Genomic DNA, 23,534 nt, shown 5'->3' with positions numbered 1-23,534 from the left:
GTTCGGATTTGGCATTCAAATAATCATAAAAAGAACCTTCAAGGTTCTTGTCTACGCAAGAGGACAAGACAGACCGTGGAAGAATATTGATTGTGGTAGATATTACGTCTATCTTCTTTTATTGCTATGAAGATTGAAAGTTCTAGAGGGATGGAAATATTACATCTGGAGAACCATATGTATGTATAAATAAAATAAAAAATAAAAAAAAAAGAAGATTAAAGAAATATGCCGTGGCTAGCTTGGCACAAAGTGTTGCAGATCCCTGAAGCAGAACTGTGCAATCAGAACAATTTGGTATCTGGTACTCAATGTCCCTCCAAATCACAAGAAAGAATAAAAAAAAAAAAAGTACAATTCACTTGGCATTTAAGCAGAGCATAAAACAGTGTGGGTGGGTAAGGGAGGGAGTCAGTGTGCAGTTAAATTATAAATAAAAAAAATAAAAAAAAAAACTTACAGCAAACATCTTGCAATAATATCACTGTCCGGGAGAGAAAATAACTTTAATACTCAGGGTTTTAAAATCAAAATTGTTATTGCTTTTAAAATTCCACAAGTGGCAGATAATAACAGCATATCAACAGGATTCTGATTACATTGTAATAATGTAGGTTTCCCAGCCAGTCTACAGTTATAACCAGGCGATTAGGCACGAGCACCTGGAGAAACTCTATTAACGCTGGCTGCTTCCATCTCCTCGGCAAGTCATTTACAAGTATATGATCCTAATTTCTATAAACATGCTGGGGCTGAGAGATTATTTGGACAATTTGGATCATTCTAGTAGATGTTTAAATGCTTTTTTTTTTCCTCTCTCTCTCTCCACCTCCTACTGGCAGGAGCTTGATGCAAATGAAAATCACAACTATTTTTTTTTTTTTTTTTTCCATTTTAGCTTCTGTTTTTTTTTTTTGTTTTTTTTTTAAAGAAAAGAAATAATGATTTTATTTATTTATTTTTAAATGTAGGAGGGAGGTTGGGCATAATCCCAGGTAGAAAAGAAGCTTCAGTGAGCAGAAAGGCAAAACGGAAAAATAAAATGGCAATCAAGCTTCTCTGAGCACAAAGGGCAGAAGGGTAATTACTATGTATGTCTTGTATCTGAAAACATGGTTAAAAAGCTGTGATAAAACAGACGGCTTGTAAGAGTTCTCTGTTTGAGTCAGACAAGAAAGCTTACATTTGACGTTACTTCCTACTAATCTAGAATATGACTTTCTGGCAAAAAATAAACTAAATCCTACTGGCATGCTGGGGGAGCACTGCTAAAAACTGTAAACATGCAAACAAGTAGTCAAATTAGTCAGCAGAGGGGAGAGAAATCCTTAATTCTCTAACTACAGCCACTGATCCTTCTTTACCAGCCATGAAATATATAAAAGCATTAAGACTACCAGTAGAAATCAGGAATAAGATTTATATACAATCAGGGGTATAATTTGGCCTAAGGCAAAAGTATTTAGGGGTCGTTATATGGCATGATGTCTTCCCGCTTCTTCATTCTCCAAGTGTTTTATTTATTATGCTTTTTTCTTTTACAAATCAATTATCCCTAGTGGAATACATGCCCCCTCCATGTATCCCTGGTCTCTTGTTGAGGGTGGCAAACCCTGCTACATTTTTCCTTTTTTCAGGGGGGTGTGGGGAGGGGGGGGGGGGTCAAGTTCACAGGTAGTAGGTCACCCAATGCCTAGTGTAGCACAAAACTAAATACAAAACTGTATATTACATTGATATTATGGGGCATATGTATCAATGTGCGAGCGGACATGATACAAAGTAGTCTGTCATGTCTGCTGCACATCGATAAATTTATAATTGCACCAGCAGTCCTTGTGAACTGCTGGTGCAATGCCGCCCCCTGCAGATTTGCAGCCAATTGGGGCCTCAAGCTCCATACAGAGCTTGATAAATATGCCCCTATGAGTTAGACTGAAACCAGAGCAAATTTCCTTGTTCTTATGATTTTAATGTTGATTAAATCATAATTCTTAAATTAATAATTCATTAATATTTTCGTAAGGTCAGCTTTTTGTGTGAAAAATATGTATATATGACATCATAACAAAAGGAATTATGCTGTCCATTCTAATATTTTTATAGATAAAAAAATGTATGCTTACCTGATAAATGTATTTATTTCCAGATATGGAGAGTCCACAAAGTCATCAATTACTAGTGGGAATATCACTCCTGGCCAGCAGGAGGAGGCAAAGAGCACCACAGCAAAGCTGTTAAGTGTCACTCCCCTACCCATAATCCCCAGTCATTCGACCAAAAGGAAATGGAAAAAAGGAATAACAGAAAGGTGTAGAGATGCCTGAGGTTTAGTAAAAAATAACCGTCTTAAATATAAGGGTGGGGTAAGCATATATTTTGTTTTCTTTCCACAACGTCATCAATTACTAGTGGGAACTAATACCCAAGCTACAGGACAGACTAAGGAGGGGAAACAAGACAGGCAAACCTAAACAGAAGGCACCACCGCTTACAAAACCTTTCTCCCAAAAGAAGCCTCAGCCGAGGCAAAAGTATCAAATCTGTAAAATTTGGAAAAAGTATGCAGAGAGGACCAAGTTGCAGCGTTGCAAATCTGTTCCATAGAAGCTTCATTTTTGAAAGCGCAAGAAGAGGAGACAGCCCTCGTGGAATGAGCTGTAATTCTCTCAGGAGGCTGCTGACCAGCAGTCTCATAAGCAAAACAAATTATACTTCTCAACCAGAGGGAAAGAGAAGCGGCAGTAGCCTTCTGACCTTTACGCTTTCCTGGGAAACAAACAAACAGGGCAGAAGACTTGAGAAAATCCTTAGTCGCCTGTAGGTAGAACTTTAAAGCACGCACAACATCCAAGTTGTGCAACAGACGTTCCTTATGAGAAGAAGGATTAGGACATAGAGAAGGAACAACAATTTCCTTGAGAAAATCCTTAGTCGCCTGTAGGTAGAACATTAAAGCACGCACAACATCCAAGTTGTGCAACAGACGTTCCTTATGAGAAGAAGGATTAGGACATAGAGAAGGAACAACAATTTCCTGATTAATAGTTCTATCCAAAACCACTTTAGGAAGAAAACCGAACTTAGTACGAAGAACTGTCTTATCTGCATGAAAGACAAGGTAAGGCGAATCACACTGCAAAGCCGAGACTTTCCGATCAGAAGAGATAGCAAAAAGAAACAAAACCTTCCAAGATAGCAACTTAATATCAATGGAATGCAATGGCTCAAACGGAGCCTGCTGCAAAACTTTAAGAACAAGGTTAAGGCTCCAAGGAGGAGCAACAGACTTAAATACAGGTCTGATTCTGACCAGGGCCTGACAAAAAGATTGTACATCTGGCACATGGGCCAGACACTTGTGCAACAAAATAGATCATGCAGAAATCTGACCCTTCAGAGTACTGACTGACAACCCCTTCTCCAGACCTTCCTGGAGGAAAGACAAAATCCTAGGAATACTGAATCTACTCCAAGAGTAGTCCTTAGATTCACACCAATAAAGGTATTTACACCATACCTTATGGAAAATCTTTCTAGTAACAGGCTTGCGAGCCAGAATCATGGTCTCAATCACTGACTCAGAAATTCCACGCTTAGAACTAAGCATTCAATCACCAAGCAGTCAGTTTCAGAGAAACAAGATTTGGATGGAGAAGTGGACCCTGAGTTAGTAGGTCCTTCGACAGAGATAATGTCCAAGGTGGCAGAGATGAGATCTTCAATAGATCTGTGTACCAGATCCTGCGAGGCCATACAAGAACTATTAGGATTACCAATGCTCTCTCCTGTTTGATACGAGCAATGACTCGTGGACGAAGAGCAAACGGAAAAAACAGGTATGCTAGACCGAAATCCCAGGGAACCGACAGAGCATCTATCACGGCGGTCTGTGGCTCTCTTGACCTTGAACCGTACCTTGGAAGCTTGGCGTTCTGCCGAGACGCCATCAGATCCAACTCCGGCACCCCCCATCTGAGGGTTAACCTGGAGAACACCTCCGGATGGAGAGCCCACTCCCCGGATGAAAAGTCTGTCTGCTCAGAAAATCTGCTTCCCAGTTGTCTGGAATGTGGATGGCAGACAGACAACAATTGTGAGCTTCCACCCACTAAATAATCCGAGTCACCTCTTTCATGGCTAAGGAAATCCGAGTTCCTCCCTGGTGGTTGATGTAAGCCACTGAGGTGATATTGTCACATTGAAACCTGATAAACCAGGCTAAGGACAACTGAGGCCAAGCCATCAGAGCATTGTAAATCGCTCTCAACTCCAAGATGTTTATGGGGAGAGCAGACTCCCCCTGAGTCCATTGTCCCTGCGCCTTCAATGAGTCCCAGATTGCTCCCCAGCCCAGCAGGCTGGCGTCCATGGTCAAAATCATCCAAAAAGGTCTCTGGAAGCATTTACCCGAGACAGATGCTCCTGAGAAAGCCACCACGGAAGAGAGTCTCTTGTCGACTGATCTAGATCTATCCTCTGAGATAGATCCGAATGGTCCCCGTTCCATTGACTGAGCATGCATAACTGCAGAGCTCTGAAATGGAATTGAGCAAAGGGAATGATGTCCATGGAAGCAAACATCATACCAACAGTGGATTCCAAAGAGAGGCAGGCAAGAGGAAAGAAGCTTGGATTTTCTGACCTCCGTCAGAAATATTTTCATAGATAGGGAATCTATTATGGTCCCTAAAAAGACTACCCTTGTAGCTGGAACAAGGGAACTCTTTTCAAAATTCACTTTCCATCCGTGGAAACGTAGAAAAGACAAGATCTCTGTATGAGAGTTTGCTTGTTAGCAAAAATGCCTGAACAAATATGTCGCCCAAGTAGGGCGCCACTGCAATTCCCCCGAGACCTGATTACTGCCAAAATTCTGGGAGCTGTGGCAAGGCCAAACGGAAGAACCACAAACTGAAAGTGTTTGTCTAGAAAGGTGAATCTCAGGAATTTGTGATGATCCCTGTGTATGGGAACATGAAGATAAGCATCCTTCAGGTCTATGGTCGTCATGAACTGACCCTCTTGGACCAAGGGAAGAATGGAACGAATGGTTTCCATTTTGAAGGATGGTACCCTAAGACATTTGTTGAGACACTTTAGGTCTAGAATAGGACAAAAAGGCCCCTCTTTTTTGGGAACCACAAACAGATTTGAATGGAATCCTAAACCCTGTTCCCTTACAGGAACTGAAACTATCACTCCCAGGGAAGAAAGGTTCCGGATGCAATTTAACAATGCCTCTCTTTTTAGCTGGTCTGCAGATAATCTTTAGAGGTGGAACCTGCCCCTGGGAGGAAAGGTCTTGAATTCTATTTTGAAACCCTGAGATACTATGTCCACGGCCCAGGGATCTGGGACATCTCTTACCCACGCTTAAGAAAACAGAAAAAGCCTGCCCCCCACTTGATCCGATCCCGGATCGGGGGCAAACCCTTCATGCTGATTTAGACTCAGCTGCGTGGTCTTTGATTGCTTTCCCTTATTCCAAGACTGATTGGGTTTCCAAAAGGACTGATCCTGTTTGGCAGAAGAAGAGGAAGACTTTCCTTTGAATTTAAGAAAGGAACGAAAATTGCTCTGACGACCTTAAGGTCTATTCTTTTTGTCTTGAGGTAAAAAAGACCCTTTTAAACCCGTAATTTCAGAAATTATTTCTGCCAGACCAGGTCCAAACAAGGTCTTACCCTTGTAAGGAAGGGCCAGAAGCTTGGACTTGGAATAACATCAGCTAACCAAGACTTCAACCATAACGCCCTGCAGGCAAGCACAGCAAAGCCAGATATCTTGGCTCCCAGTTTAATAACCTGCATGGTAGCATAAGAAATAAAGGAATTGGCTAGCTTGAGAGCCCTAATCCTGTCTTGGATCTCCTCCAAAGGAGACTCTACCTGAAGAGAATCAGACAAGGCATCAAACCAATAAGATGCCGCACTTGACACAGTGGCAATACAAAACCGCAGGTTGCCATTGAAGACCTTGATGAACGAACATACTCTTCAAATAAGCCCCCAGCTTTTTGTCCATTGGATCCTTAAAAGAGCAGCTATCCTCTATAGGAATAGTAGTTCTCTTAGCCAGAGTGGAAATGGAACCTTCTACTTTAGGCACCGTGTTCCATGAATCTTTAATGGAGTCAGCGACAGGAAACATCTTTTTAAAGACAGGAGACATGGAAAAGGTATCCCTGGCTTCTCCCATTCCTGTGCAATAATCTCTGTAGCACGGTCTGGAACAGGAAACACTTCCACAGAGGAAGGAACGTCGTAGTAATTATTACGTTTACTAGATTTCTTTGGGTTGACAACGACAGGCGTATCTGAGTCGTCCAAAGTAGCCAAAACCTCCTTTAACATCACACAAAGGTGTTCAAGCTTAAATCTGAAAGATACTACTTCAGCATCAGATGAAGGAATTATACAGTCTGAATCTTAGATTTCACCCTCAGAGGCCACCAACGTATCCTCCTCATCAGACTTACAAGGCAGGGCAACCTGAGCAGCAGCAGATGGAACAGAAACCTTACTATCTGACTCTCTAATTTTCCTTTTACGTTTTCCCTTAAGCATAGGAAAAACAGATAAAGCCGCAGATACCGCTGAAGATACCTGTGCAGCAATTTCTGCATGCTAATAAAAGCCTGCAGGAGGCTGAGAGGAACCACAGAGCACTGCATGTGACGCCATAGAGGCCTCTAAGCACAGCAATTTGGGCCTCTAAGCACAGTAAACAGTTATTCATAAGAGCAGACTCCTGCTCCATGTCGGACATGGTCCTAAACAACAGTTCAAAGGAAAAAACTAAGAGAACCGTTACTGTCACAAGAAAACATTCTCTTGTAAAACACATTTTTCCCCAAAAAAGTTGGACTTTTTAAATTATCACCTGAAATGGAAAGTCACCTCTACACCTTAAATTAACCGAGGTGCTCCTATTCTTATAAAAAAATACTACTTCATTGACAGGGTCAGCTGGGATTTCCTTAGAGCTGTACTGTCAAAAATGAACTTTGGCCAAACCTTCGTACATAAAATCTTTTCTTTATACTCGACACCTACTGCTCAGGTAAAAATCAACAATATCTTATCCGTACCATTTCAAATTTCGAACGGGACACGTCAGGGTTGTCCCTTGTCCCCTCTATTGTTCGCCTTGTCGATAGAAGTTTTGGCGCAAAAAATCCGGGACAACCAGAAAATATCTGGGATTAAAATAGGGGATCATGAACACAAGGTCTCGCTATATGCGGACGACATCCTACTTTCGGTTACGAACCCCTTAACCTCCATCCCTGAGATCCTTCAAGAATTTGTGGATTACGGTAGGGTATCTAACTTTTATCTAAACCATACTAAATCAGAAATCTTAAATATTAATCTGCCCCAAACGGAGTTGTGCCGATTGTCGGACATTTGTAACTTAAGGATCAGATCAAAAACACTCAAATATTTAGGGATCAACCTAACCCCCAGGGTAGAGAGCCTATTTGAGGCTAACTATGTCCAATTATCCAAAGCTATAATAGGAGACTTATCATCTTGGAAAAACAAGAAAATCTCATGGCTGGGCAGGATTGGGGTGATAAAAATGAATATCCTCCCCAGGATTTTATACTTTCTTCAAACCCTTCCGATCCCATTTCCTGGCCAATACCTACTAAAATTGCAGGGTCAGCTAGAAGACTACATCTGGGGGGGCACCAGACCTAGGATCTCCAAAAACACGTTATACCTACCTAAGGAAAAGGGGGGTTTGGGCATCCCAAACCTCTTAATATACAAAAAGGCGATTAATCTACAACATCAGGTGGAATGGTGTGCTAATTCCAAAGATAAGATATGGGTCCAACTGGGACGGCACATTCTGGGAGCTCAAAACGCGGGCTCGTTGGGCTGGATCTCCAGTAAAAACAGACCCACGGCGGCCACACAATATCCTTTTATGAGAGAGTTCTTTGTGACATGGGATAAATCCCTAGTGGAATACCCACATATCTCTTCTAACCCTTCGCCTCTCACCTCCTATATACAAAATCCAGACATCCCATTTTCTAATATCCCACATGCAGCTCTAAATAAAACACAATTAGACCTGACAATGTTCCACAGGCTGATTTCAAACAAAAACTCAAAGATCTGGGAGTTCTGGTGGAGTCGGGCTTAGACATACCATGGTTCTTCCATAGACAGCTCCAACAGTATCTGCTTACACACAAAAGAGCTGACAGAGTGTCAAGACAGCTGACTCCGCTGGAGTCATTGTGTTTATTAACACACACTCCTAAACACTTGATATCTATTATGTACAGGCTATTGATATCCCATAAGGATTCTCACATACCTACTTTTGTTAGACAGTGGAACAGCGACCTGGACTGTGACCTTACAGACACTGATTGGCAAAAAATATTCCATAACCATACCAAGGCCTCAGTTTCGGCTAGAACTCTAGAATCCAACTACAAATTCATGTCCCGCTGGTATCTCATGCCAGTCAGGATCAAAAAAATATATAAGAAATCAGATGGTAGATGTTGGAGGGGCTGCTGGGAGACTGGTTCTATTCTTCATATATGGTGGTCGTGTGGAATGTTAGCTACGTTCTGGTCAGCAGTATTGGACATAATGGACTCTAAACTTAATATTACATTACACAGAGATCCTAGCCTCCTTCTGTTCCATAGACTACCCAAACTTACAGAGAAACCTAAAAAACACTTATTATATATCATGTTAAATAGCGCGAAAGCTCTCATCCCTAAAAACTGGAAATCAACTAGTATCCCTCAAACTGCCGATTGGGAGGCTCAAGTGGATAAACATTTATCATTAGAAAGATTTAGATATCTGAGGGAGGACAGGGTCGAAGTTCATGAATATATGAAAGAACTTTGGAGACCATCAATTAGATAAATTTTAGACTTTTCAATTACTCCCGCACCAATATAGAGTTCTGTGTACTATACCCTACTATACCCCCCTTTTTTTTTTTTTTTTTCTCTCATCTCCCCCCTCCCTTGTCCCAAGATGAAACCCCCTTCCCTCTTTCTTACTCTTCTCTCCACCTTTTCTGGATCCCTTTTTCTTTTCGTATCTTCTTCTCAGGACGAACATCGTTGCTTCTGATGAACGTCATACTCTAATTTGATAGGGATGTTTGTCGTTTTCACTTAATTTAATCTTCTTATGACCATATATATGTGTTACGTTGAATGTCTTACTTAACAGATTCTTATGATACATGTAATCCTCATAATGTGACACTGAATACTGTGATACGCTGTCATCTTTATTTGTGAATTGTATTTTGTTAACTTTCAATAAAGCTTTTTCAAAAAAAAAAAAAAAAAAAAATACTACTTCAATTCTCCAAGCAGACCGGAGAACACCCGGAAGATCGCAGAGGACTCTAAATCGGCGCCTGACACAAACCGCCGCGGAAGTGCAGGTGGGTCACATGACCATCCGAAAAAGAACTGTGCCACACACAAAAGCGTGTGTTCTCAATACTAACCTTTCTGATACCTGTTTACACTTCAAAGCGTTTACAAAAAAATAATCTAGTGGCGACCGGCAGTCCAATAGTACTGATAAAACAAAAATGCACACCTCACAAGAGACACAGTCTCCCTCTCTGTCCAAGGCAGAATTGCCCACTAAGAGGTTTAAAATGAAATCCCACAATAAAATAAAAATGCAAAATAAGCCACATAGTTAAAACAAAGCAGGCTAATCCTCCCATACCATGAGATAATTACCCCTTAGTCTCTGTCACGTCAGTGCCTGCGTCCTGCCAAGATCAAATCCTTACTAAAGGATAAAAGTGTCCCCATAAATAATTGCAGCCATAATGAGCTTAAGTGCAAGCCTCCACCTAGAAGACAAGATGCACTTACCTGCAATCTATCTGTCCGGCAGGAAGACAGCTCACAAGGAGTGAAAAGATGCCAACTGTGGAAAAAAAGAAAGAACAGAGTAAACCTACTCTGGCTTTCTATACCATGGGCAGCAAAATGTTAGGAAAACGCAGCAAGGCCCACCTCACAAGTTCCTAACTGCTTTAAAGCCACCACTACCCTACTGAAGAGATTAATGTGGACTATGGCTAAACCCAAAAAATCTTGCTTTTAGCGAAAGAAATCAAGTTTTCTTCAGACACCAGAACTTCACCTCCTCCATTAACAGAGGAAAAGAAAATGACTGGGAATTATGGGTAGGGGAGTGACACTTAACAGCCTTGCTGTGGTGCTCTTTGCTTCCTCCTGCTGGCCAGGAGTGATATTCCCACTAGTAATTGATGACGTTGTGGACTCTCCATATCTCAGGAAAGAAAAGGTGATAACTAAATTAATTTATGGAAAAAAAACATAATTTATGCTTACCTGATAAATTCCTTTCTTCTGTTGTGTGATCAGTCCACGGGTCATCATTACTTCTGGGATATAACTCCTCCCCAACAGGAAATGCAAGAGGATTCACCCAGCAGAGCTGCATATAGCTCCTCCCCTCTACGTCACTCCCAGTCATTCGACCAAGGACCAACGAGAAAGGAGAAACCAAGGGTGAAGAGGTGACTGTAGTATAATTTAGAAAATATTTGCCTGCCTTAAAAAAACAGGGCGGGCCGTGGACTGATCACACAACAGAAGAAAGGAATTTATCAGGTAAGCATAAATTATGTTTTCTTCTGTTATGTGTGATCAGTCCACGGGTCATCATTACTTCTGGGATACCAATACCAAAGCAAAAGTACACGGATGACGGGAGGGCTAGGCAGGCTCATTATACAGAAGGAACCACTGCCTGAAGAACCTTTCTCCCAAAAATAGTCTCCGAAGAAGCAAAAGTGTCAAATTTGTAAAATTTGGAAAAAGTATGGAGCGAAGACCAAGTTGCAGCCTTGCAAATCTGTTCAACAGAGGCCTCATTCTTAAAGACCCAAGTGGAAGCCACAGCTCTAGTAGAATGAGCTGTAATTCTTTCAGGAGGCTGCTGTCCAGCAGTCTCATAGGCTAAACGAATTATGCTACGAAGCCAGAAGGAGAGAGAAGTAGCCGAAGCCTTTTGACCTCTCCTCTGACCAGAGTACACGACAAACAGGGAAGACGTTTGTCGAAATTCCTTAGTTGCCTGCAAATAGAACTTGAGGGCACGAACTACATCCAGATTGTGCAGAAGACGTTCCTTCTTTGAAGAAGGATTCGGACACAAGGAAGGAACAACGATCTCTTGATTGATATTCCTGTTAGTGACTACCTTAGGTAAGAACCCAGGTTTTGTACGCAGAACTACCTTATCCGAATGAAAAATCAAATAAGGAGAATCACAATGTAGAGCTGATAACTCAGAGACTCTCCGAGCCGAAGAAATAGCCATTAAAAATAGAACTTTCCAAGATAACAGTTTAATGTCAATGGAATGAAGGGGTTCAAACGGAACTCCTTGTAAAACGTTAAGAACCAGGTTTAAACTCCATGGTGGAGCAACAGTTTTAAACACAGGCTTGATCCTAGCTAAAGCTTGACAAAAGGCCTGGACGTCTGGATTTTCTGACAGACGCTTGTGCAACAAAATGGACAGAGCTGAGATCTGTCCCTTTAAAGAACTAGCCGATAAACCCTTATCTAAACCTTCTTGTAGAAAAGACAATATCCTAGGAATCCCAACCTTACTCCAAGAGTAACCTTTGGATTCGCACCAATATAAGTATTTACGCCATATTTTATGGTAAATCCTTCTAGTAACAGGCTTCCTAGCCTGTATTAAGGTATCAATAACTGACTCAGAAAAACCACGCTTTGATAAGATCAAGCGTTCAATTTCCAAGCAGTCAGCTTCAGAGAAGTTAGGTTTTGATATTTGAATGGACCCTGAATCAGAAGGTCCTGTCTTAGAGGTAGAGACCAAGGCGGACAGGATGACATGTCCACTAGATCTGCATACCAAGTCCTGCGTGGCCATGCAGGTGCTATTAGAATCACTGATGCTCTCTCCTGTTTGATTCTGGCAATCAATCGAGGAAGCATCGGGAAGGGTGGAAACACATAAGCCATCCTGAAGGTCCATGGTGCTGTCAAGGCATCTATCATAACTGCTTCCGGATCCCTGGATCTGGACCCGTAGCGAGGAAGTTTGGCGTTCTGACGAGACGCCATGAGATCTATTTGCGGTTTGCCCCAACGTCGAAGTATTTGGGCAAAGACCTCCGGATGAAGTTCCCACTCTCCCGGATGAAAAGTCTGACGACTCAAGAAATCCGCCTCCCAGTTCTCCACTCCCGGGATGTGGATTGCTGACAGGTGGCACGAGTGAGACTCTGCCCAGCGAATTATCTTTGATACTTCCATCATTGCTAGGGAGCTTCTTGTCCCTCCCTGATGGTTGATGTAAGCCACAGTCGTGATGTTGTCCGACTGAAACCTGATGAACCCCCGAGTTGATAACTGGGGCCAAGCCAGAAGGGCATTGAGAACTGCTCTCAATTCCAGAATGTTTATTGGAAGGAGGCTCTCCTCCTGATTCCATAATCCCTGAGTCTTCAGAGAATTCCAGACAGCGCCCCAACCTAGTAGGCTGGCGTCTGTTGTTACAATTGTCCAGTCTGGCCTGCTGAATGGCATCCCCCTGGACAGATGTGGCCGAGAAAGCCACCATAGAAGAGAATTTCTGGTCTCTTGATCCAGGTTCAGAGTAGGGGACAAATCTGAGTAATCCCCATTCCACTGACTTAGCATGCACAATTGCAGAGGTCTGAGATGTAGGCGAGCAAAAGGTACTATGTCCATCGCCGCTACCATTAAGCCGATCACCTCCATGCATTGAGCTACTGACGGGTGTTGAATGGAATGAAGGACACGGCATGCATTTTGAAGCTTTGTTAACCTGTCTTCTGTCAGGTAAATCTTCATTTCTACAGAATCTATCAGAGTCCCCAAGAAAGGAACTCTTGTGAGTGGAAAGAGAGAGCTCTTCTTTTCGTTCACCTTCCATCCATGCGACCTTAGAAATGCCAGTACTAACTCTGTATGAGACTTGGCAGTTTGAAAGCTTGGAGCTTGTATCAGAATGTCGTCCAGGTATGGAGCTACCGAAATTCCTCGCGGTCTTAGAACCGCTAGAAGAGTACCCAGAACCTTTGTGAAGATTCTTGGAGCCGTAGCCAATCCGAATGGAAGAGCTACAAATTGGTAATGCCTGTCTAGAAAGGCAAACCTTAGATACCGGTAATGATCTTTGTGAATCGGTATGTGAAGGTAAGCATCCTTTAAATCCACTGTGGTCATGTACTGACCTCTTTGGATCATGGGTAAATTGTCCGAATAGTTTCCATTTTGAACGATGGAACTCTTAGGAATTTGTTTAGGATCTTTAAATCCAAGATTGGCCTGAAAGTTCCCTCTTTTTTGGGAACTACAAACAGATTTGAGTAAAACCCTTGTCCTTGTTCCGACAGCGGAACCGGATGGATCACTTCCATTAATAAAAGATCTTGTACGCAGCGTAGAAACGCTTCTTTCTTTATCTGGTTTGTTGACAACCTTGACAGATGAAATCTCCCTCTTGGGGGAGAAGATTTGAAGTCCAGAAGGTATCCCTGAGATATGATCTCTAGCGCCCAGGGATCCTGAACATCTCTTGCCCAAGCCTGGGCGAAGAGAGAAAGTCTGCCCCCCACCAGATCCGGTCCCGGATCGGGGGCCCTCGATTCATGCTGTCTTAGGGGCAGCAGCAGGTTTCCTGGCCTGTTTGCCCTTGTTCCAGGACTGATTAGGTCTCCAGCCTTGTCTGTAGCGAGCAACAGTTCCTTCCTGTTTTGGTGCAGAGGAAGTTGATGCTGCTCCTGCTTTGAAATTACGAAAGGAACGAAAATTAGACTGTCTAGTCTTAGCTTTGGCTTTGTCCTGAGGCAGGGCATGGCCTTTACCTCCTGTAATGTCAGCGATAATCTCCTTCAACCCGGGCCCGAATAAGGTCTGCCCCTTGAAAGGTATATTAAGCAATTTAGATTTAGAAGTAACATCAGCTGACCAGGATTTTAGCCACAGTGCTCTGCGTGCCTGAATGGCGAATCCTGAATTCTTAGCCGTAAGCTTAGTTAAATGTACTACGGCTTCTGAAATGAAAGAATTAGCTAGTTTAAGGACTCTAAGCCTGTCCGTAATATCGTCCAGCGTAGCTGAACTAATGTTCTCTTCCAGAGATTCAATCCAGAATGCTGCAGCAGCCGTGACCGGCGCGATGCATGCAAGGGGTTGCAATATAAAACCTTGCTGAACAAACATTTTCTTAAGGTAACCCTCTAGTTTTTTATCCATTGGATCTGAAAAAGCACAGCTATCCTCAACCGGGATAGTGGTACGCTTAGCTAAGGTAGAAACTGCTCCCTCCACCTTAGGGACCGTTTGCCATAAGTCCCGTGTGGTGGTGTCTATTGGGAACATTTTTCTAAATATTGGAGGGGGTGAGAATGGCACACCGGGTCTATCCCACTCCTTAGTAACAATTTCAGTAAGTCTCTTAGGTATAGGAAAAACATCAGTACTCGCCGGTACCGCAAAATATTTATCCAACCTACACATTTTCTCTGGTATTGCAACTGTGTTACAATCATTCAGAGCCGCTAAAACCTCCCCTAGTAATACCCGGAGGTTCTCCAGTTTAAATTTAAAATTTGAAATATCTGAATCCAATCTGTTTGGATCAGAACCGTCACCCACAGAAAGAAGCTCTCCGTCCTCATGCTCTGCAAGCTGTGACGCAGTATCAGACATGGCCCTAGTATTATCAGCGCACTCTGTTCTCACCCCAGAGTGATCACGCTTGCCTCTTAGTTCTGGTAATTTAGCCAAAACTTCAGTCATAACAGTAGCCATATCTTGTAATGTTATCTGTAATGGCCGCCCAGATGTACTGGGCGCAACAATATCACGCACCTCCCGGGCGGGAGATGCAGGTACTGACACGTGAGGTGAGTTAGTCGGCATAACTCTCCCCTCGCTGTTTGGTGAAATTTGTTCAATTTGTACAGATTGGCTTTTATTTAAAGTACCATCAATACAGTTAGTACATAAATTTCTATTGGGCTCCACCTTGGCATTGGAACAAATAACACAGGTATCTTCCTCTGAATCAGACATGTTTAACACACTCGCAATTAAACTTGCAACTTGGCTACAGTCTTATTTAACAAAAAACGTACTGTGCCTCAAAGAAACACTAAACGATTAAATGACAGTTGAAATAACGAACTGAAAAACAGTTATAGCATCAATCCTTGTAAACAACCCAATTTAGCAAAGGTCTGTTCCCATTAGCAAAGCAAAATCAATTAAATCTGAAAGCATAAAAAAATTACTGAGTAACGTTTTTTATCACAGTCAATATACAAGTCTCACAGCTCTGCTGAGAGAATCTACCTCCCTCAAAAGAAGTTTTGAAGACCCCTGAGTTCTGTAGAGATGAACCGGATCATGCAGGAAATACAATGAGTAACTGACTGGAAATTTTTGATGCGTAGCAAAGAGCGCCAAAAAACGGCCCCTCCCCCTCACACACAGCAGTGAGAGAGAAACGAAACTGTCACAATTAGAATAAGCAACTGCCAAGTGGAAAAATAGTGCCCAAACATATATTCACCCAGTACCTCAGTAAATGCAAACGAATCTACATTCCAGCAAAAACGTTTAACATAATTAATACCTATTAAAGGTTTAATGTACTTTTTACAGAGTAATTCCAGTGAGTAAAGTATACATACATGACATATTATCGGTATGGCAGGATTTTCTCATCAATTCCATTGTCAGAAAATAAAAACTGCTACATACCTCTATGCAGATTCATCTGCCCGCTGTCCCCTGATCTGAAGCTTTACCTCTCCTCAGACGGCCGAGAACAGCAATATGATCTTAACGACTCCGGCTAAAATCATAGTAAAACTCTGGTAGATTCTTCTTCAAACTCTGCCAGAGAGGCAATAACACACTCCGGTGCCATTGTAAAATAACAAACTTTTGATTGAAGTCATAAAAACTAAGAATAATCACCATAGTCCTCTTACACATCCTATCTAGTCGTTGGGTGCAAGAGAATGACTGGGAGTGACGTAGAGGGGAGGAGCTATATGCAGCTCTGCTGGGTGAATCCTCTTGCATTTCCTGTTGGGGAGGAGTTATATCCCAGAAGTAATGATGACCCGTGGACTGATCACACATAACAGAAGAAAACAAGATTTAAAACACCTCTAAAATGTTATGTTGAACAGTACTCTATATTAACATAATGGCTAAAACAGTTTCTCACAAACTTTACAATTATATACATTAAAGGGACAGTAAAGTAAAAATTTAACTTTCATGATTCGGAAAGAGCATGCAAATTTTAAACAACTTTCTAATTTACTTCTGTTATCAAATGTGCTTTGTTCTCTTGGTATCTTTTATTGAAGCTTTTTATATAAAATGTTGCAAAACACTGTTGCCATAGAGTACTAAAGACACATGCACACTCATGAGCTCTTATAAACCTACCAAGTTTTACTCTTCAATAAAAGATACCAAGAAAATGAAGCAAATTTGATAACAAATTTGGAAAGTTGTTAGAAATTGCATGCTCTATCCGAATTATGAAGGTTTCATTTTGACTTTACTATCCCTATAATGTATATAATTGTAAAGTTTGTGAGAAACTGATTTAGCCATTATGTTAATATAGAGAACTGTTCAACATAACATAATAATGAAAGTCTAATTTTGACTTTACTGTCCCTTTAAATCTTAGCATTTCTAAAATACAATTTTTTCAATTTTTTAAAGTACAACATTTTACACGCAACAAATACAATGGATGCTAGATAAAATGGTGGCTTTAGATTTTTGCAATGACTAATAAAGTTAATAAGTTTTGTATTAAAAACCGGATCATGCAGGAAATACAAGAGTAACTGACTGGAATTTTTTGATGCGTAGCAAAGAGCGCCAAAAACGGGCCCTCCCCCTCACACACAGCAGTGAGAGAGAAACGAAACTGTCACAATTAAAACAAGCAACTGCCAAGTGGAAAAATAATGCCCAAATATTTATTCACTCAGTACCTCAGAAAATGCAAACGATTCTACATTCCAGCAAAAACGTTTAACATAATAAATACCTATTAAAAGGTTTAATGTACTTTTAACAGAGTAATTCCGTTGAAATACATCCCAGAATACTGAAGTGTAGAGTATACATACATGTCATTATAACGGTATGGCAGGATTTTCTCATCAATCCATTCAGAAAATAAAAACTGCTACATACCTCAATGCAGATTCATCTGCCCGCTGTCCCCTGATCTGAAGCTTTTACCTCCCTCAGATGGCCGAGAAACAGCAATATGATCTTAACTACTCCGGTTAAAATCATAGTAAAAACTCTGGTAGATTCTTCTTCAAACTCTGCAGAGAGGCAATAACACGCTCGGTGCTATTGTAAAATAACAAACTTTTGATTGAAGTTATCAAAACTAAGTATCATCACCATAGTCCTCTCACACATCCTATCTAGTTGCTGGGTGCAAGAGAATGACTGGGAGTGACGTAGGAGGGAGGAGCTATATGCAGCTCTGCTGGGTGAATCCTCTTGCATTTCCTGTTGGGGAGGAGTTATATCCCAGAAGTAATGATGACCCGTGGACTGATCACACATAACAGAAGAAAGTAGTGTTGTGTGTGTATATATAAACACATATATAGATTTACCTGTTCTGTTTGTATATATACTGTATGCATATGTGGGTACATTAAAATTGAATATACAATAAAAACAGAATTTATGTTTACCTGATAAATTACTTTCTCCAACGGTGTGTCCGGTCCACGGCGTCATCCTTACTTGTGGGATATTCTCTTCCCCAACAGGAAATGGCAAAGAGCCCAGCAAAGCTGGTCACATGATCCCTCCTAGGCTCCGCCTACCCCAGTCATTCGACCGACGTTAAGGAGGAATATTTGCATAGGAGAAACCATATGATACCGTGGTGACTGTAGTTAAAGAAAATAAAATATCAGACCTGATTAAAAAACCAGGGCGGGCCGTGGACCGGACACACCGTTGGAGAAAGTAATTTATCAGGTAAACATAAATTCTGTTTTCTCCAACATAGGTGTGTCCGGTCCACGGCGTCATCCTTACTTGTGGGAACCAATACCAAAGCTTTAGGACACGGATGAAGGGAGGGAGCAAATCAGGTCACCTAAATGGAAGGCACCACGGCTTGCAAAACCTTTCTCCCAAAAATAGCCTCAGAAGAAGCAAAAATATCAAACTTGTAAAATTTGGTAAAAGAGTGCAGTGAAGACCAAGTCGCTGCCCTACATATCTGATCAACAGAAGCCTCGTTCTTGAAGGCCCATGTGGAAGCCACAGCCCTAGTGGAATGAGCTGTGATTCTTTCAGGAGGCTGCCGTCCGGCAGTCTCGTAAGCCAATCTGATGATGCTTTGAATCCAAAAAGAGAGAGAGGTAGAAGTTGCTTTTTGACCTCTCCTTTTACCAGAATACACAACAAACAAGGAAGATGTTTGTCTAAAATCCTTTGTAGCATCTAAATAGAATTTTAGAGCGCGAACAACATCCAAATTGTGCAACAAACGTTCCTTCTTCGAAACTGGTTTCGGACACAGAGAAGGCACGACTATCTCCTGGTTAATGTTTTTGTTAGAAACAACTTTTGGAAGAAAACCAGGTTTAGTACGTAAAACCACCTTATCTGCATGGAACACCAGATAAGGAGGAGAACACTGCAGAGCAGATAATTCTGAAACTCTTCTAGCAGAAGAAATTGCAACGGAATGTAAGGGTTCAAACGGAACCCCCTGAAGAACTGAAAGAACTAAGTTGAGACTCCAAGGAGGAGTCAAATGTTTGTAGACAGGCTTGATTCTAACCAGAGCCTGAACAAAGGCTTGAACATCTGGCACAGCTGCCAGCTTTTTGTGAAGTAACACAGACAAGGCAGAAATCTGTCCCATCAAGGAACTTGCAGATAATCCTTTTTTCAATCCTTCTCGAAGGAAGGATAGAATCTTAGGAATCTTAACCTTGTCCCAAGGGAATCCTTTAGATTCACACCAACAGATATATTTTTTCCAAATTTAGTGGTAAATGTTTCTAGTTACAGGCTTTCTGGCCTGAACAAGAGTATCAATAACAGAATCTGAGAACCCTCGCTTTGATAAGATCAAGCGTTCAATCTCCAAGCAGTCAGCTGGAGTGGGACCAGATTCGGATGTTCGAACGGACCTTGAACAAGAAGGTCTCGTCTCAAAGGTAGCTTCCATGGTGGAGCCGATGACATATTCACCAGATCTGCATACCAAGTCCTGCGTGGCCACGCAGGAGCTATCAAGATCACCGACGCCCTCTCCTGATTGATCCTGGCTACCAGCCTGGGGATGAGAGGAAACGGCGGGAATACATAAGCTAGTTTGAAGGTCCAAGGTGCTACTAGTGCATCTACTAGAGTCGCCTTGGGATCCCTGGATCTGGACCCGTAGCAAGGAACCTTGAAGTTCTGACGAGAGGCCATCAGATCTATGTCTGGAATGCCCCACAGTTGAGTGATTTGGGCAAAGATTTCCGGATGGAGTTCCCACTCCCCCGGATGCAATGTCTGACGACTCAGAAAATCCGCTTCCAAATTTTCCACTCCTGGGATGTGGATTGCAGACAGGTGGCAGGAGCGAGTCTCCGCCCATTGAATGATTTTGGTCACTACTTCCATCGCCAGGGAACTCCTTGTTCCCCCCTGATGGTTAATGTACGCAACAGTCGTCATGTTGTCTGATTGAAACCGTATGAACTTGGCCCTCGCTAGCTGAGGCCAAGCCTTGAGAGCATTGAATATCGCTCTCAGTTCCAGAATATTTATCGGTAGAAGAGATTCTTCCCGAGACCAAAGACCCTGAGCTTTCAGGGATCCCCAGACCGCGCCCCAGCCCATCAGACTGGCGTTGGTCGTGACAATGACCCACTCTGGTCTACGGGAGGTCACCCCTTGTGACATGTTGTCCAGGGACAGCCACCAACGGAGTGAGTCTCTGTATAGTCCCCATTCCACAGACTGAGCATACACAGTTGTAATGGTCTTAGATGAATGCGCGCAAAAGGAACTATGTCCATTGCCGCTACCATCAAACCTATCACTTCCATGCACTGCGCTATGGAAGGAAGAGGAACGGAATGAAGTATCCGACAAGAGTTTAGAAGTTTTGTTTTTCTGGTCTCTGCCAGAAAAATCCTCATTTCTAAGGAGTCTATTATTGTTCCCAAGAAGGGAACTCTTGTCGACGGAGATAGAGAACTCTTTTCCACGTTCACTTTCCTCCGTGAGATCTGAGAAAGGCCAGGACTATGTCCGTGTGAGCCTTTGCTTGAGGAAGGGACGACGCTTGAATCAGAATGTCGTCCAAGTAAGGTACTACAGCAATGCCCCGTGGTCTTAGCACCGCCAGAAGGGACCCTAGTACCTTTGTGAAAATCCTTGGAGCAGTGGCTAATCCGAAAGGAAGCGCCACGAACTGGTAATGCTTGTCCAGGAATGCGAACCTTAGGAACCGATGATGTTCCTTGTGGATAGGAATATGTAGATACGCATCCTTTAAATCCACCGTGGTCAAGAATTGACCTTCCTGGATGGAAGGATTGTTCGAATGGTTTCCATTTTGGACGATGGAACCTTGAGAAACTTGTTTAGGATCTTGAGATCTAAGATTGGTCTGAACGTTCCCTCTTTTTTGGGAACTACGAACAGATTGGGGTAGAACCCCATCCCTTGTTCTTTTAATGGAACAGGATGAATCACCTCCAGAAGATAACCTTGGGAGACTATTTCTAGCGCCCAAGGATCCAGAACATCTCTTGCCCAAGCCTGAGTGAAGAGAGAGAGTCTGCCCCCCACCAAATCCGGTCCCGGATCGGGGGCCCGCATCTCATGCTGTCTTGGGAGCAGTGGCAGATTTCTTGGCCTGCTTTCCTTTGTTCCAGCCTTGCATTCTCCAGGCTGGATTGGCTTGAGAAGTATTACCCTCCTGCTTAGAGGACGTAGCACTTGGGGCTGGTCCGTTTCTGCGAAAGGGACGAAAATTAGGTTTATTTTTGGCCTTGAAAGACCTATCCTGAGGAAGGGCGTGGCCCTTGCCCCCAGTGATATCAGAGATAATCTCTTTCAAGTCAGGGCCAAACAGTGTTTTCCCCTTGAAAGGAATGTCAAGCAATTTGTTCTTGGAAGACGCATCCGCTGACCAAGATTTTAACCAAAGCGCTCTGCGCGCCACAATAGCAAACCCAGAATTTTTCGCCGCTAACCTAGCCAATTGCAAGGTGGCGTCTAGGGTGAAAGAATTAGCCAATTTAAGAGCACGAATTCTGTCCATAATCTCCTCATAAGAAGAAGAATTACTAATAATCGCCTTTTCTAGCTCATCGAGCCAGAAACACGCGGCTGTAGTGACAGGGACAATGCATGCAATTGGTTGTAGAAGGTAACCTTGCTGAACAAACATCTTTTTTAGCAAACCTTCTAATTTTTTATCCATAGGATCTTGGAAAGTACAACTATCTTCTATGGGTATAGTGGTGCGCTTGTTTAGAGTAGAAACCGCCCCCTCGACCTTGGGGACTGTCTGCCATAAGTCCTTTCTGGGGTCGACTATAGGAAACAATTTTCTTTAAATATGGGGGGAGGTACGAAAGGTATACCGGGCCTGTCCCATTCTTTATTAACAATGTACGCCACCCGCTTGGGTATAGGAAAAACTTCGGGGGGCCCCGGGGCCTCTAGGAACTTGTCCATTTTACATAGTGTTTCTGGAATGACCAGATAATCACAATCATCCAAATTGGATAACACCTCCTTAAGCAGAGCGCGGAGATGTTCCAACTTAAATTTAAAAGTAATCACATCAGGTTCAGCTTGTTGAGAAATTTTTCCTGAATCTGAAATTTCTCCCTCAGACAAAACCTCCCTGGCTCCCTCAGACTGGTGTAGGGGCCCTTCAGAAACAAAATCATCAGCGTTCTCATGCTCTTCAGTATTTTCTAAAACAGAGCAGTCGCGCTTTCGCTGATAAGTGGGCATATTGGCTAAAATGTTTTTGATAGACATTACAGCCGTTAATTGTTGCATAGTAAGGAGTATTGGCGCGCTAGATGTACTAGGGGCCTCCTGTATGGGCAAGACTGGTGTAGACGAAGGAGGGGATGATGCAGTACCATGCTTACTCCCCTCACTTGAGGAATCATCTTGGGCATAATTTTTTCTAAATTTTGTTATGACATAAATCACATCTATTTAAATGAGAAGGAACCTTGGCTTCCCCACAGTCAGAACACAATCTATCTGGTAGTTCAGACATGTTAAACAGGCATAAACTTGATAACAAAGCACAAAAAACGTTTTAAAATAAAACCGTTACTGTCACTTTAAATTTTAAACTGAACACACTTTATTACTGCAATTGCGAAAAAGTATGAAGGAATTGTCCAAAATTCACCAAAATTTCACCACAGTGTCTTAAAGCCTTAAAAGTATTGCACACCAAATTTGGAAGCTTTAACCCTTAAAATAACGGAACCGGAGCCGTTTTTATATTTAACCCCTTTACAGTCCCTGGAATCTGCTTTGCTGAGACCCAACCAAGCCCAAAAGGGAATACGATACCAAATAATGCCTTCAGAAAGACTTTTCTATGTATCAGAGCTCCACACACATGCAGCTGCATGTCATGCTGTTCTCAAAAACAAGTGCGCCATACCGGCGCGAAAATGAGGCTCTGACTATGATTAGGGAAAGCCCCTATAGAATAAGGTGTCTAAAACAGTGCCTGCCGATATTATTTTACAAAAAATACCCAGATTAAATGATTCCTCAAGGCTAAATATGTGTAAATATGATCGATTTAGCCCAGAAAATGTCTACAGTCTTAATAAGCCCTTGTGAAGCCCTTATTTACTATCTGAATAAAAATGGCTTACCGGATCCCATAGGGAAAATGACAGCTTCCAGCATTACATCGTCTTGTTAGAATGTGTCATACCTCAAGCAGCAAAAGACTGCTCACTGTTCCCCCAACTGAAGTTAATTCCTCTCAACAGTCCTGTGTGGAACAGCCATGGATTTTAGTAACGGTTGCTAAAATCATTTTCCTCATACAAACAGAAATCTTCATCTCTTTTCTGTTTCAGAGTAAATAGTACATACCAGCACTATTTTAAAATAACAAACTCTTGATTGAATAATAAAAACTACAGTTAAACACTAAAAAACTCTAAGCCATCTCTGTGGAGATGTTGCCTGTACAACGGCAAAGAGAATGACTGGGGTAGGCGGAGCCTAGGAGGGATCATGTGACCAGCTTTGCTGGGCTCTTTGCCATTTCCTGTTGGGGAAGAGAATATCCCACAAGTAAGGATGACGCCGTGGACCGGACACACCTATGTTGGAGAAAATATTTATTTGAATTATTATATTTTTAATCTAATTTCTGCTAACACAGATT

The 23,534-nt window shown here is 42.3% G+C and overlaps 1 protein-coding gene across 1 annotated transcript in view; it reads right to left on the bottom strand.

The window, feature by feature from the left end:
• The window catches only part of ACACA (acetyl-CoA carboxylase alpha), a 1,007,059-nt gene that overhangs the window by 523,505 nt on the left and 460,020 nt on the right, over nucleotides 1–23,534 (bottom strand). Inside the window, exons 32-33 of the mRNA XM_053706820.1 lie at nucleotides 18,793–18,851; nucleotides 8,393–8,432 (exon numbers count right to left, since the gene is read on the bottom strand). Coding sequence (XP_053562795.1) covers nucleotides 8,393–8,432; nucleotides 18,793–18,851 — 99 coding nt within the window. The remainder of the gene's footprint in view (nucleotides 1–8,392; nucleotides 8,433–18,792; nucleotides 18,852–23,534) is intronic.

This window comes from Bombina bombina, chromosome 3, assembly GCF_027579735.1.
Source record: "Bombina bombina isolate aBomBom1 chromosome 3, aBomBom1.pri, whole genome shotgun sequence".
In the NCBI taxonomy this organism is placed as follows: domain Eukaryota; kingdom Metazoa; phylum Chordata; class Amphibia; order Anura; family Bombinatoridae; genus Bombina; species Bombina bombina.
The sequence above is the reverse complement of the archived record's forward strand: the minus strand, read 5'-3'. Positions and strand labels throughout refer to the sequence as shown.